The sequence below is a fragment of the Entelurus aequoreus genome, linkage group LG06, assembly GCF_033978785.1.
Source record: "Entelurus aequoreus isolate RoL-2023_Sb linkage group LG06, RoL_Eaeq_v1.1, whole genome shotgun sequence".
Taxonomy (NCBI): Eukaryota; Metazoa; Chordata; class Actinopteri; order Syngnathiformes; family Syngnathidae; genus Entelurus; species Entelurus aequoreus.
Window position 1 is genome coordinate 66,334,666 of NC_084736.1, and position 15,307 is coordinate 66,349,972.

At 38.8% G+C, this 15,307-nt stretch overlaps 1 protein-coding gene across 1 annotated transcript in view; it reads right to left on the reverse strand.

Moving 5' to 3' along the window:
- Positions 1-5,177: 5,177 nt before the first annotated feature.
- The window catches only part of pole (polymerase (DNA directed), epsilon), a 46,204-nt gene continuing 36,074 nt past the window's right edge, over positions 5,178-15,307 (reverse strand). The window contains exons 40-48 of the mRNA XM_062051246.1: positions 15,147-15,272; positions 12,669-12,801; positions 9,916-10,114; positions 9,238-9,369; positions 8,967-9,160; positions 8,697-8,897; positions 8,489-8,614; positions 5,570-5,659; positions 5,178-5,492 (exon numbers count right to left, since the gene is read on the reverse strand). Of these exons, the coding sequence (XP_061907230.1) occupies positions 5,370-5,492; positions 5,570-5,659; positions 8,489-8,614; positions 8,697-8,897; positions 8,967-9,160; positions 9,238-9,369; positions 9,916-10,114; positions 12,669-12,801; positions 15,147-15,272 (1,324 nt within the window). The 3' untranslated portion in view covers positions 5,178-5,369. The remainder of the gene's footprint in view (positions 5,493-5,569; positions 5,660-8,488; positions 8,615-8,696; positions 8,898-8,966; positions 9,161-9,237; positions 9,370-9,915; positions 10,115-12,668; positions 12,802-15,146; positions 15,273-15,307) is intronic.

Sequence of the window (15,307 nt, forward strand, 5' to 3'; positions counted from 1 at the left end):
AGGTTGAAGCTACCTTTTCTATTCCATTTTCCTTCATTTAACCAGCTAAAAACTCATTGAGAATAAAATATATCTTGCAAGAGTGCAATTTAAAAAAAAAAAAAAATCTGCACAATTTACAGTAAAATACCGGCAGCTGTGGTTGCCAGGAATTCACCGTTAAAAATACAGTCACGATGTATAGAACATCACGGTATGTTGTTCTTGAATCTGTTAAGTTTACAGTTGATAACAGTTTTTACTTATGGAAAATTACTGTGAAAAAAACTGATGTATTGTTAATCTGTTTACAAAAAACCTAAAAAGAAATTACGGTAAAATACTGGCAGCTGTGGTTGCCTGGAATTCACCATAAAACAAATCTAAATTGTTGCCAATCAGCCTATCCCCAGGTGCATGACTTTGGAGGAAGCAGCAATACCCAGAAGGACCCAATGCAGTCACAGTGAGAACATGCAAAGTCCACACAGAAATACCCCAATCCCAGGAATCAAACCCAGGACCTTCTCACTTTAAGACATGAGCACTAACCACTGCGCCCTTTCACCAATACTAGCAGTTACAAAATGCCTGTGTCTACAAGACATGTTCACGGTACATGAGGATTTTGACTTGAAAATATTTGTACAACCTTTCACTGGACAACTCACAACATGGCCTTCCGCAACATTTTCCTTCAAGTGAGTTATTAAAAATTTGCTTTAAATGCTCCGTAACTGGAACTGGTTTCAAGCAGTTATTTAACAGATACGGAGCATTTAAGGCAACTTTTTAATAGCCCACTTGAAAGAACATGTTGCGGAAGGCCATGTTGTGAGTTGTCCAGTGAAAGGTTGTGCAAATACTTTCAAGTTCAAATCCTGTGCAGAGTTCATGTGGACCATCTCTGAGTGAAAACAGACAGTATATTTGCAGGTAGAGCCCTTTGTGAGGCCATAAACATAACTTGAAGGCTACTGTATTGGATTATATCATGTAGTTTAAGAAAATTACTCATTATGAACAGATCATTGGTATGAGTTCTATATGGGGCATAACGTATAATTCTAATTGCCTTTTTCTAGAGCTTAAATAGCGGTTCAATAGTGTCCCCGTAGGTACGCAACACTGTAAATGCGGCAATAAAAGAGCTAAGTAAATCGTTCTAAGTGAATTTTGATTTAGTAATTGTTGCATTTTCCAGGGTTATGATTAAATAAAACAGTTAAGTAATCTGACAACGAGTTCTGAGTATAAGCTTTTACTGCCATCTTATTTCTACTTTTGAGTGTGCGGTATAACACACAGAAATCACAATACAGTATTTGTTTTCCATTTTTTTGTGAAATCTTGTGCTTTTTCTAGATTAAGGTTACCAGGAACACTTAAGATATTGATGACAGATTCATAAAATCACAAGTAGCCTCAAAACATCGCAATTTATGATGTAACTCCCTGAAAACACTTCCGCAAATTCCTGCATTTTAGGCCGCAACAATCGCAAAAGAAGTCCAGAAAATCCTGGAGAGACTGGTATATTCACAATAACACTTATATATTTGATTCAAATTATTAATTATTATCAACTCACATCAGACATAATGCAACTGAACATTCGTAATATTTCATAACACCTTTCACACAAAAAATACATCTCTGTAAATCCCGTGGCCTCATCGTCCCACCTGATGTGTTGAAAACAATGAGCGGATGCAGCAGATGTGCAAGACGAGCAATGAGCAGTAGTAATCCAATAAGTCAGTCACTTCCCATAAAATGCCTCTCTAACAAGATTCTGGGATTGGATGCATAGAACAAAAAAGCAGGCAGTGGTGAAGAGTGAAGTCATGGATCAATTCCTGCTATGATGGAAGATCATTTCAGTTTGGACAATTGCTGAAATCCATTGCGGTTGTGCAGAATAATTCATGGGTTAAGTGTTCTCAAGTCAGCTCAGAAAATGTGTTATGTAAAAGTTGAGGTCATTAATTTTTTGTTTCTTCTTGTAAATATACATGCCCTTTAGAATCCTCTAATTATGCCTTAGTAGTGCAATAGGATTATTTGTTTATAAAGGCAGCTAACACAGCTAACACCGACAAGTGGCCACCATCAGTGATGCTATTAAGTTAATCTTATGGACCAGAATGTATGTATGTATGTATGTATATATATATATATATATATATATATATATATATATATATATATATATATATATATATATATATATATATATATATATATATATATATATATATATATATATATATATATATATATATATATATATATATATATATATATATATATATATATATATATATAATATTATGTATATATTACTAATATATACATATATATTATATATGTATGTATTAGTAATTTTAGGTTTATTTTGTAATGTTTCAGCACATTTCGGAACACCCACTTTCAACTCCAAAATGTGGGCGGGTCTGCTTCAGCCTGCTAACGTCACCTACAGCAGTGGTTCCCAAACTTTTTGTAGCTGCGGACCGGTCAACGCTTGAAAATTTGTCCCACGGACAAGAAATACAATCATGTGTGCTTACGGACTGTAGCGCAGGTTGTAGCAATACGACTAAAGAAGGGGTCGGCCTGCATGCATTTCCAAATGATGGGAATATGAAGAAAGTATGGACCTCTCTGTAAAATTGACAATGAAAATTGGAACAGATGAAGCGAAGAGTGTATTTTGCAGCAATCATTGTAATGACTCTGACTTTGAAAAAAACATTTTTTTTGTCAGAGTTTGGATGGAAAAAAAGACTCAAGCCGAATGCGATACTAAAAATGAGGAGCACTCTAGAGGGGAGGAAAAACTGACCTAAAGAAAAACTGAGAAAGAAGAGCAGCTTTGCTACTCAAAAATAAGAGAAAAAGGTAATTTGCTTGTATTCTACAAACCCCGTTTCCATATGAGTTGGGAAATTGTGTTAGATGTAAATATGAACGAAATACAATGATTTGCAAATCATTTTCAACCCATATTCAGTTGAATATGCTACAAAGACAACATATTTGATGTTCAAACTGATAAAACATTTTTTTTGTTCAAATAATCATTAACTTTAGAATTTGATGCCAGCAACACGTGACAAAGAAGTTGGGAAAGGTGGCAACAAATACTGATAAAGTTGAGGAATGCTCATCAAACACTTATTTGGAACATCCCACAGGTGAACAGGCAAATTGGGAACAGGTGGGTGCCATGATTGGGTATAAAAGTAAATTCCATGAAATGCTCAGTCATTCACAAACAAGGATGGGGCGAGGGTCACCACTTTGTCAACAAATGCGTGAGCAAATTGTTGAACAGTTTAAGAAAAACCTTTCTCAACCAGCTATTGCAAGGAATTTAGGGATTTCACCATCTACGGTCCGTAATATCATCAAAGGGTTCAGAGAATCTGGAGAAATCACTGCACGTAAGCAGCTAAGCCTGTGACCTTCGATCCCTCAGGCTGTACTGCATCAACAAGCGACATCAGTGTGTAAAGGATATCACCACATGGGCTCAGGAGAACTTCAGAAACCCACTGTCAGTAACTACAGTTGGTCGCTACATCTGTAAGTGCAAGTTAAAACTCTCCTATGCAAGGCGAAAACCGTTTATCAACAACACTCAGAAACGCCGTCGGCTTCGCTGGGCCTGAGCTCATCTAAGATGGACTGATACAAAGTGGAAAAGTGTTCTGTGGTCTGACGAGTCCACATTTCAAATTGTTTTTGGAAACTGTGGACGTTGTGTTCTCCGGACCAAAGAGAAAAAGAACCATCCGGATTGTTATAGGCGCAAAGGTGATAAGCCAGCATCTGTGATGGTTTGGGGGTGTATTAGTGCCCAAGACATGGGTAACTTACACATCTGTGACGGCGCCATTAATGCTGAAAGGTACATACAGGTTTTGGAGAAACATATGTTGCCATCCAAGCAACGTTACCATGGACGCCCCTGCTTATTTCAGCAAGACAATGCCAAGCCACGTGTTACATCAACGTGGCTTCATAGTAAAAGAGTGTGGGTACTAGACTGGCCTGCCTGTAGTCCAGACCTGTCTCCCATTGAAAATGTGTGGCGCATTATGAAGCCTAAAATACCACAACAGAGACCCCCGGATTGTTGAACAACTTAAGCTGTACATCAAGCAAGAATGGGAAAGAATTCCACCTGAGAAGCTTAAAAAATGTGTCTCCTCAGTTCCCAAACGTTTACTGAGTGTTGTTAAAAGGAAAGGCCATGTAACACAGTGGTGAACATGCCCTTTCCCAACTACTTTGGCACGTGTTGCAGCCATTAAATTCTAAGTTAATTATTATTTGCAAAAAAAAAATAAAGTTTATGAGTTTGAACATCAAATATCTTGTCTATGTAGTGCATTCAATTGAATGTGGGTTGAAAAGGATTTGCAAATCATTGTATTCCGTTTATATTTACATCTGACACAATTTCCCAACTCATATGGAAACGGGGTTTGTATTTTGTGTCCTCTTCTACTGAGGTTTTCCTCAAAATGCTTGAGGAAATGCTAAAAGAGCATGAGGAAACAGAGGCCACGGTGTCTATGGAAGAGGAGGTATGTCTATATGGGAATTTGTTTTTGCTCTAAATGTTAATCATATCAGTTTTTAAGTAATCACAGACCGGGGTGACAAAAACATGCAATTAAGTGATTAAAATAATATTTTGACATGCCTTTGTCCACACTATGTGGGGTAATGGGCTGTGGTTCTGTATATGACATCACACCAGGAGGGGGTGGTATATTGAGTCTGGCATTCCAAGTACAGTTATCTACCCATAACTCAAAAACTAATATTATGGGAAATGACTGGCAGGAGCAAAATATACATAAAGAAAACATGTTAGTGAAATGTGAGTCCTATGGGTCCTTTAAGGTGTTAGAGTGTGGGCGCGGCCACCGCTGCTGCCCACTGCTCCCCTCACCTGCCAGGGGGCGACACACATACTACTGCACAGCCCACACTAGCTGGCTTCTGTTACATAAACTCACCAAACCTTAAAATAATAATTGCTTTGGTGAATTATTGAAGGGCATATTGGAGGGCTCAGTAAAAGTGTGGTTACAAAAGGATGACGATCCCAAGAGATGATGGAATACAGGACATAATGCTACTTTCAAACTAGACAACTGCAAGGGAATACATTTTTCCAGTAAAAATATTTATTAACAGTCAAATTGAATGCGCAGGTATACATAATGATCATACTGTCACAACCAACATATCTACAGCCCACATAAATTGCATACAATCAGTCATACAAGTATACACACACTTAAAATAAGTGACAGTCCTTAAGATTGATGAACGTGCCAGTCTAATGAGACAGATGGTTTCCTGTGCCTTCAAGGAGCACTCTGACTCATATGTGGACTCATCACGGCCAACCAGTCAATGGTCTCCTTCAGGAAGCTCATGCTGTAGTGGGACGCAATGTTCCGAAACACTGTGATCTGCTCTGAGAAACTCTTTAAAAAAATAATGAGGCAATACATAAATTAATACATGAACAATAATACAATGCAACACATTCAAGAGTACAAACCTTTGCTGGAAAAGACAGGTCAAAATCTCCTGCACATTTGCAGTAGAGAGGCATGTTTGCTTCCTTTACACCTTTACATTTGGTACACACCTAAAAAACAGACAATGAACAGTTGTGGGGCTTAGGAGTTACTGCAACACTTGGATATAAATATTTTGCTTTGTATTATGGACAGTACCGTAATCATTTCACAATTGAATTGCCATTGGCTTTCATCTGAAGCAGGAACCTGTGACTCTGGCCCCAAAGCCTAATCCAAACCAACTAAACTGGACTTTCACAATGTTATGTCAGACCCACTCGACATCCATTGCTTTCGGTCTCCCCTAGAGGGGGGGGGGGGGTTACCCACATATGCGGTCCTCTCCAAGGTTTCTCATAGTCATTCACCGACATCCCACTGGGGTGAGTTTTTCCTTGCCCGTATGAGGGCTCTGTACCGAGGATGTCGTTGTGGCTTGTGCAGCCCTTTGAGACGCTTGTGATTTGGGGCTATATAAATAAACATTGATTGATTGATTGATAAACTAGTCGCCCATGCATTGTAATGAAGAGTATGTCATGGTCTCACATGACATTTTGGATTTTGTTCTTTATTTTCCTGTGTTTGGTATCATTCCCTGTTCTGGTACGCTTGTTTCAGTAGTACTTGGACTCCTTGTTTTGCGCTACCTTCATTTTCTGCTCTTTTTCCTGCTAGGGCACCTGTTTTCTATTGGTTGATCAAGTCTATTTAGGTTCACCTGTTGCTCCTGAGCCCAAATACTGCAGCACCACGTAGTTCATTTACATTTTCTTAAAGCATATTCTACAACATTTTTGCCCTAAATTAAGCATTTTAAAGCATAAACATGGCCAAATTAAGTAAAATATCAATAATGCAGTAGTATTGGCCACTAGATGAGACGAAATCACACGAGACGCACCCTTTGAGAAAAAAAAGAGGAAAATTAAGGGAAAAAAAGCAACATTTTTATCAGCACAAAGTGCTGCTAAGCAAACTCCGGAAGAACATTTTGAAAATCAAGACTACCGGTACATTTTCTGCAATTGGGTGCATTTCCACTTTTTTTTTAACTTATAGATGTATTCTCATCTACCAACCTCTTTTGGCTGTCTTTTTGACGTTTACATGTCCCATGCAATTTTATGTTTTTTAGTAGATAACTTACTAACATTATTACCATTGAAAATGTAATTGTTAAATTCTATAGCATGCATGCAAAGAACTCTATAAACGTTTCCCATTTGGCAAATCTATTCTGGCCATGGTCTGATGACCTCCTGGTGCAGATGGCTACTGTGATAGTGTTTACTCACATGTCTCCTCTGTACCCAGCCATGCAATCATTGGTCCATATAGTTGCATATATGTGTATGTTGTGTGTTTGTGTTTGGTATCTGTGTCCGTGCATACGTATGTGATAATGGGGGATATGGGTGTGATAATGGGGGATATGGGTCACTGGGGTATTGTTTTTAACTTTGTAAAGCACTTTGCGTTGCATTTATTTTATGTATGAAAAGTGCTTTATAAATAAAGTTTGATTTGATTTGTAGCCCAGCCCCATTGGGTAATATACTTCCGGTGTTGTGACCTCGGTTTACTTCTGCATGTTAAAAATGTACCTTCGCGCTGGCAACTACGGTAATAAATACTCTCAAACTACAACTGGTTCCGAACTAACAGTATTCGGATTGTAATCATCCAAATATGATTAGTAGCAAAGTAGACAGCTGTCAACGTTGTGGCTAGGAGAGCGAAAGAAGGCAACAACAAATAAGCTAGCTAGACGGTTGGCTGACTAGCAAGCTTGTTTCGGTGCTCCTGATATTCTCCCCGTCTTGCAACTCAGTGCGGCGTTTAAGCAAGAGGAACAGCTATATTGTACCTGCGGCAGAGGCGAGCGTTCAACACATTTTATTTAGATTGTATTTTTATTGATTATTCATTCAAAAAAGACAGAAAACTAATGTTTAAAAACGCGGATTTCCGGATTTTTGTGGAAATTTCACATGTCTGACACCAATCACATCACACTGTTCAGTATTGTGGCCACTGATTGGCTCAGCCTCAGACAGCATTACTATATTGGATTGAAAATAGTGTAAAGGTAACTAAAAGGATATTTTTCATGTTGGATGGCTCTCATAATGTTGAAAAATATATTTAAAAAAAGGTAGTAAACAGGTTTTTATGCTCTAGCTATGAAAAAATTGGATTTATAATTATTGATTCCTTGTGAAGTGAATTATATTTGTATAGCGCTTTTCTCTAGTGACTCAAAGCGCTTTACACAGTGAAACCCAATATCTACGTTACATTTAAACCAGTGTGGGTGGCACTGGGAGCAGGTGGGTAAAGTGTCTTGCCCAAGGACACAACGGCAGTGACTAGGATGGCGGAAGCGGGGATCGAACCTGGAACCCTCAAGTTGCTGGCACGGCCACTCTACCAACCGAGCTATACCCCCTAATTTCCTTCTTCATGGAAATTAATTTACCGCGGTCATGACCGAAACCAAATTAACGTTGATAAACGAGGGATTACTATATCTCACAAATTGATGTTTGGCCTCGCTGGCTTCTTGGTTCACCATCAAATATATTTTCTAGGTGATGGATGGTCAAGTGGCTTCTCATATTACTCCTATTCCTCAACTTGTTGCTTGTTGATGATCCTTGCACACTTGTTGCGGAGTGTTCACAAACTTTTTTTTTTTGCATGTCCATGCTCCCCTATTAGGAGTTACACCAAAAGGAAATAACAGCTTTATTACTCATTCATTGGACCGACAAGAGACTCCAACAACATGTTTTCTCCCTGATCGTTTTTGTGTTCACCGTAAAACCAAAACCAAAACCCAATGACGAGTGATGATTGCTCCTGTGTACAGTATCTTACTACTTTTGACTCACCAGATCCTGCAATGTGAAGCTCATCAGCTTTTTCTGCAGGGCCCCCACCAAAGCCATTTCTATGGACTCTGTCTCATACTGGGTCTGACAGTTGGAGCAGAACCACTGAGGCAAGACGGAGCCGTCCTAGATGGAACGGAAATGACAATTGACTGGATCAATAAGAAGTAAAACTAGGACTAATACAACAGCCTCTGTTGGAGTTTACTTGTGCAACAGATGGGTCTTTGCAAAGGTCGAGGTCACGGCAGAAATTGCAGTTGTGGCAGATGACTTCAGGCAATATGTAGGAGTTGCAGGGGTCGCGAAACTGGGCTTCTTCCGAGAACTCCCCGACATCCACAAGGCGCAGGAGGTCCCTTTTAAGTTTGTTCACCTGGTTCACAATGTTGCTGTCCAGTGAGAGGACCTAAACACAATAAGGAAAATATTAATACGCTGGTTAAACATTTGGAATGTACTGTTTTAGGAATGTTACCTGGCAGACATATTTGATGAACTCTAGAGCCGGGTTGTTCAGAGGTAAGTGTGAGCCTGGCAAGACGGGGAACATATCCGAGGGCTGAGCCACGTTCCTGCTGCCGGTTATCTTCCTTTGGATTTTTTGTGTGATGGTGAAAATGTTCTGAGTCAGCTCACTGGACACATACTCCTGAGAGAAAGTGATCATTCCTACGGCAGATATTTGAAAACCATGAGAGATCTAACTATTCATTACAAGAATATTTTTTTAAGAGGCAGCATCATACCTGGAAGAGCGATCAAATCCCCGACTGCCTGCTGGGAAATCTGGCTGCAGCCACGTCTCTTGACCGGCGTTGCACCAGGAGTGTTGCGTCTCAGCTCCTCTTTCATGCTCTGGTACACTGCTGCAATGTAAGCTGGGGTGGGGGGAGTGATTGACATCGTATTGAGATGTAATACCATTGTTATATCTCCATATCTGCCATGTACTTCATTTAACAATATGTTTTCCTGCAGCCACTGCTGTGCAGTTTTACAGCTCTGCAAACTATACTGACAATATTACTCTCTGAATCCCTAATAGTATTAAACTCCAAGGACTTGGCGTCCACATATGTGGACATCACATTTTTGGTTGTGCAGACCACAATACCGCACAGTTGTTTTCTCTTCAAGATCCTGGTTTCCACTTACGGGGATAATATACTTTCGATGAGTGGTGGAGGAAGAGTGTACCACAATGTTTTTATACTCATTGGGTTCCAAAGAGCCCAAAAAGACAAAAAAAAAGAAAGAAGCATGCCATACAAGGGTTTGGGTTTTAAGAGGCTACTCAATGCGTATAATCTGATAAATGTTTTACATTTTTTTAATTGGATCTAACTGGCTTGTGAGTAAACAATAACAATACATGTGAACCAGTAATAATTGTCACATATGAATTTGTATTATGCATTTGGTACCTGACACAATCATGAGAAAGTAGTTCTGGCAGGAGGCAGTTTGCGGCAGATATTGCATGATGTTCCAGTTGCTCTCAATCAAGTCCTCCACCTCATCTGTTTGTGCATCTCCCTCATCATTTGCTTCCTCCTCCTCTTCTTCTTCATCTTCACTGCCATCCTCTTCTCCCTCTTTTTGTTTCTTTGGTTTGGTTCCTTCCTGAGAAACCACCACAGAATGGCGGCAATTAGATGCCTATACAGCAGGGGTATTCAACTAAATTGTTTTGGGGGCCACATTTCCAAAACGCAAAGGAATTCACTATTGGGCTTTTTTTGTACAGTACAGGCCAAAAGTTTGGACACAACTGATAGTCCCAACCCCATTGATAAAGCAAGACATTCCACTAATCAACCCTGATAAGGCACACCTGAGAAGTGAAAACCATTTCCGGTGACTACCTCTTGAAGCTCATTGAGAGAATGCCAAGAGTGTGCAAAGCAGTAATCAGTGCAAAGGGTGGCTATTTTGAAGACACTAGAATATAAAACATGTTTTCAGTTATTTCGCCTTTTTTTGTTAAGTACATAACTCCACATGTGTACATTCCTAGTTTTGGTGCCTTCAGTGACAATCTACAATGAAAATAAAGAAACCGCATTGAATGAGAAGGTGTGCCCAAAATGTTAGCCTGTACTGTATAATTTGAAGAATCAACATCCTCAACAGTAGACATTTGAGATTGGTCAATTTATTTTGTCAGAGTTGAAGAAGCGCTATGCTGCTTTTTTGGACCTTTGGCAAAAAAGCTTGCCAATGATCATCTCTATGACAGCACTCTAGTGGTTTTAAGAATCTGCTGCAAAAATTTGTTTTTAATTGAACTTGCGGCCCACCAGCTGAATAGCCCAAATAATGAAAGAGAGAGGACCTAAATTGGAACCTTGAGGAACATCACAAGAAATTGAAGGAATTACTACGGACTGCATCTGAAGTAAACAAGCTACAGCAACACTGCAGTTACATGAATCACATTAAGAAAAACATTTGTAACTGCCAAAAGAGAAGAGGGCTTAAAGGGGTGCCTTGAAGAACCACTTAGTTATGTAAATCACAAGTTTGGACACCAGTGTTTGCTAGCAAGGAAAAACGTCAATGCAACGGTCTGTCAATGTGTTTACAGTGGTCCAAATTCCTCTATACAACAGTAGCACTCTAGAGTTTACAGCACAGGTGACAAACTCAGGGCCCAGGTGCCAGATCTGGCCCGCCACATCGTTTAGAATGGCCCTCGAAAGCTTGGAAATAATATGCATCAATTTTAAGTACCGTTACTTTCTTTCTTTTTCTATTTTGACAGAAAAAAAGACATGTACGGCATGCAGTTATATATCTATTAAACTTTATCCATCTAATAATAACCTACTCAGTGGCTTAGTGGTTAGAGCAGGGGTAGGGAACCTATGGCTCGAGAGCCAGATGTGGCTCTTTTGATGACTGCATCTGTCTCTCAGATCAATCTTAGCTGACATTGCTTAACATGATAAGTAATGAATAATTCCGCTGGTAATCACAGTGATAAAAATAACGTTCAAAATATAAAACATTCTCATGCATTTTAATCCATTTATCCGTTTTCTACCGCACCTGTTCAAGAAGTCGCAACGGTAAGAAGTATTTTATTTATCATCGGTTAGCTTCAGAATAACAATGTTATTAAAAAGAATAAGAGACTTATTATACTGTAAGAATGTTGGTCTTACTTAAAAATGCGCACATTTAGTTGTATTCAGTGTTAAAAAATATGATATGGCTCTCACGGAAATACATTTTAAAATATTTGGCTTTCATGGCTCTCTCAGCCAAAAAGGTTCCCGACCCCTGGGTTAGAGTGTCCACCCTGAAACCGGTAGGTTGTGAGTTCAAACCCCGGCCGAGTCATACCAAAGACTATAAAAATGGGACCCATTACCTCCCTGCTTGGCACTCAGCATCAAGGGTTGGAATTGGGGGTTAAATCACTAAAACTATTCCCGGGCGCAGCCACCACTGCTGCCCACTGCTCCCCTCACATCCCAGGGGGTGAACAAGGGGATGGGTCAAATGCAGAGGACAAATTTCACCACACCTAGTGTGTGTGTGACAATCATTGGTACTTTAACTTTAACTTTATTGCAACAGATATTATATTATCATACATTCGAAACATTTTTGGGGTAAAAACATACATAAATATTTACTTAGCCTTATGAATTCAAAGCAAGTTATCCATTAAATTGTACACTGTAAACACTGTAAACTGTAAAACAGCTCGGTTTTCAGAATCCTACCGTAAGAAAAACACTGTGGTACCATTTTTACATTGACTTTGAAAACAGCAACCACATTTTTTATGCAAAACAACAAACAAAAAACTGGCAGCTCAATCAACAGAATTTTACAGTAAAAAAAGTGAGACCATTTTATTGTAAAAATTCTGCCATTTTTTGGACAGCAGAATCCACAGATTATTTTTCCTTACAGTGTAGGTAAAATATACATTTACTAATCAAATGCATAGGTAATCGTGTGACAATATTATGCGGCTAATATTTGTACATGTATGTTTCTTTTATTAATGTTACAAAAGGCCGGCCCTATGAGTGGTTACGTGGCCCTCAATGAAAACAAGTTTGACACCCCTGTTTTACAGGGATTTTCTGCAAAAATGTATACAATATATACTATATAGTACAGTATGTTCCAATAACAATTAACTGTAGGTATGACGTACCTCTCCATACAAGATGTTAGAGGGAAGCTTTCCCTTCACGCCGCCATAATTGGCCGGGTCCATCCACACCAGGAACTCCCAACATCGGGAGAAAGAGACAGACAAAGAATGGAAGATTTCTCTGGAGTGTATGCTAAAAAACAGAAATATAAAAGAAATATAAAAGGAGTTAATGGTTACTGTAGTTAGCTATGTATACTCACTGCATCTACACCAAAGGCCTGTTGTTCTAAGAGCCAAAAAACACATGCTGTTAAGCAAGTAAAAAATTGTGTCTCTTGTTAGTGGTCGTGTTGCGGGTGATCTACTAAGACCGCGTGTACAATTGATAAGTGCAAAAGTGGTGCAGACCGCCTTATTTAAATTACTTTTTTTGCATGTAAATTGTTTATTGAATGGATCCCCATTAGCTGACGCCAAGGCGACCGCTAGTCTTCCTGGGGTCCATATAGGAGCATACAAAATAAAAATACAAATAATATATACATTACCAAACATTATACAAAAGAAAAGTACAACATAAGATAAAAAAGGTAGTTAAACCCAGTATTAAAATTAATGTCATGTGGGCAGCTACAATAGGTGTATCCAGTGTTTCCCACACATTCATTTATTTGTGGCGGCCTGCCACAAAAGAATTAAGGCCGCCACAAAATTATTATTTTTTTGTCCTGTCCAGCTTCTCAGGCAAATCATATAGTTGATGTAGATGCCCATATCGGCTGTTCAGATTTACTTTACAAAAAAGAAGTGTAGGATCAAGATTTTTGGAGCTCTTTGTTCAGTGGATCAGATGTTTGATGAAGCTTTGTGTCTATCTACCACCACTACTGTTTTCTGTTTATTTGTTACTGACTGTGGCAGGACACCTCTGCCTCTGTTTCACTTTATGTTGTTGGTAAATAATATGGTTGTAGTAGTAGGCTAAAGTAAATTATTTAGTATGCACTAATTAAAGGGGCAGAGCTTTAAGAGACATTTTAGCTTTTATATATTTATAAGATATATTTTTTGTAAGAACCACAATTAATAAATATATTTCAGTGAATAACTTATTGTTCAAATCTGTATATAAATATGTACATAAAGTGTTGTAATTATATTGTAAAATGGATGGATGGATGGATGGATGGACGTTTAAAACAAAACTGTTATTATTAATTAGTAAGTATACATTTTTTGAGCCTTTTTAGAGAAAATCATATCATTGTAGTAAATTATGCAAATTACTCGATGATGTCATTGTGACCACGCCCATAGCCACACCCCCACCGCCACAGGTATCTTGGCAGTTTATGGGAAACACTGGTATCTTGAATGACAATTTACTTTGTGAGAGATAATGTGAGTATAACGGCTGTCACAATGGAGACACTCATTTCCCTCTACATTTATGACACCATTTAGTCCAACCTCTGGCGTTTTGTCGTGTTGATAAATATGCAGCGCACAAATATAATATGAACCACCTTTTCTGGGCTATATAGAAGTGTGATCGAGACAACATCACCTACTTTTAGCACGTCGGAGGGTGCGCTTTGGGAGGCGCTGCGGTGTTGTGAAGTGCGTCTGGAATTATCCAGGCACAGGAAAATGCATATTGTAAGAGTTTTAGTCATAAGATAAACACCATTTTAAAAAAAATCTAAATAGCCAATTTGTCTAATATTTTTTATGACAGTCCAAATATGTTGACACACACACAGACGGAATATTGTCTCTCTCAATCGACTTTCTTTGTAAGGTGAATAATAGTTCTATAGCCCCTTTTCTCTAGAGACTCAAAGCGTTTTACATAGTGAAACCCATTATCTACATCTATTGGCTACATTTAATCCAGTGGGTGTGACAGTAGGAGCAGGTAGGTAAAGTGTCTTGCCCAAGGACACAACGGCCGTGACGAGGATGGCGGAAGCGATATCAAACCTGGAACCCTCAAGTTGCTGGCACGGTCGCTTTACCAACCGAACCACGCCTTTGCAGCGCGATCGCCTCCTTTCTCACAGGCATTTGTGCTAAAACTGTGCCAGTTTGTACGCACATTACTAACGTACTAAATATGCACAGCAGTTTCAGTTTTGATAAATCACATGTTGCGCCCTAAATGATAATATTTGCATTTTCTCCTCCCAGTATCGCGGCCGTTCTGATAATCAGCATATATTCTGTATAAACATGAAGGCAGACACGCTAAATGGATTGTGCTCTCTATTTTAAGAGATACAATCCCTTATGCATGAGCTTTGTTGATCAGCTTTGCGTGTGCTATAAAGTTTGCACGTTTTAAAAACATGCAAACTTTTGGTAGATCAGGCCCTATATGGACAAGTATCGGGACTCTTAACCATTACAGGAAGTGAAAATGAACAATTATTTTCTAGAAAAACAAGCTTTAGGAATGTAAACATTGATTGATTGATTGATATTGGTACTTTTTTATGTGTATTTCTTGCTAAATATTGATAATTAATATCAAACCTGTTGGTGATGTACTCCACATAGCCAATGGCATCGTCTATTCTTCGTTTTTTAGTACACAGGATGATCCTGTTGAAGTTTCCGTATACCACAGTGGAGCCAAGACGTTTGAACTCTGCAATCAACCTGTCAGCAGAATGAAAGATGGATTAATAAGGCAA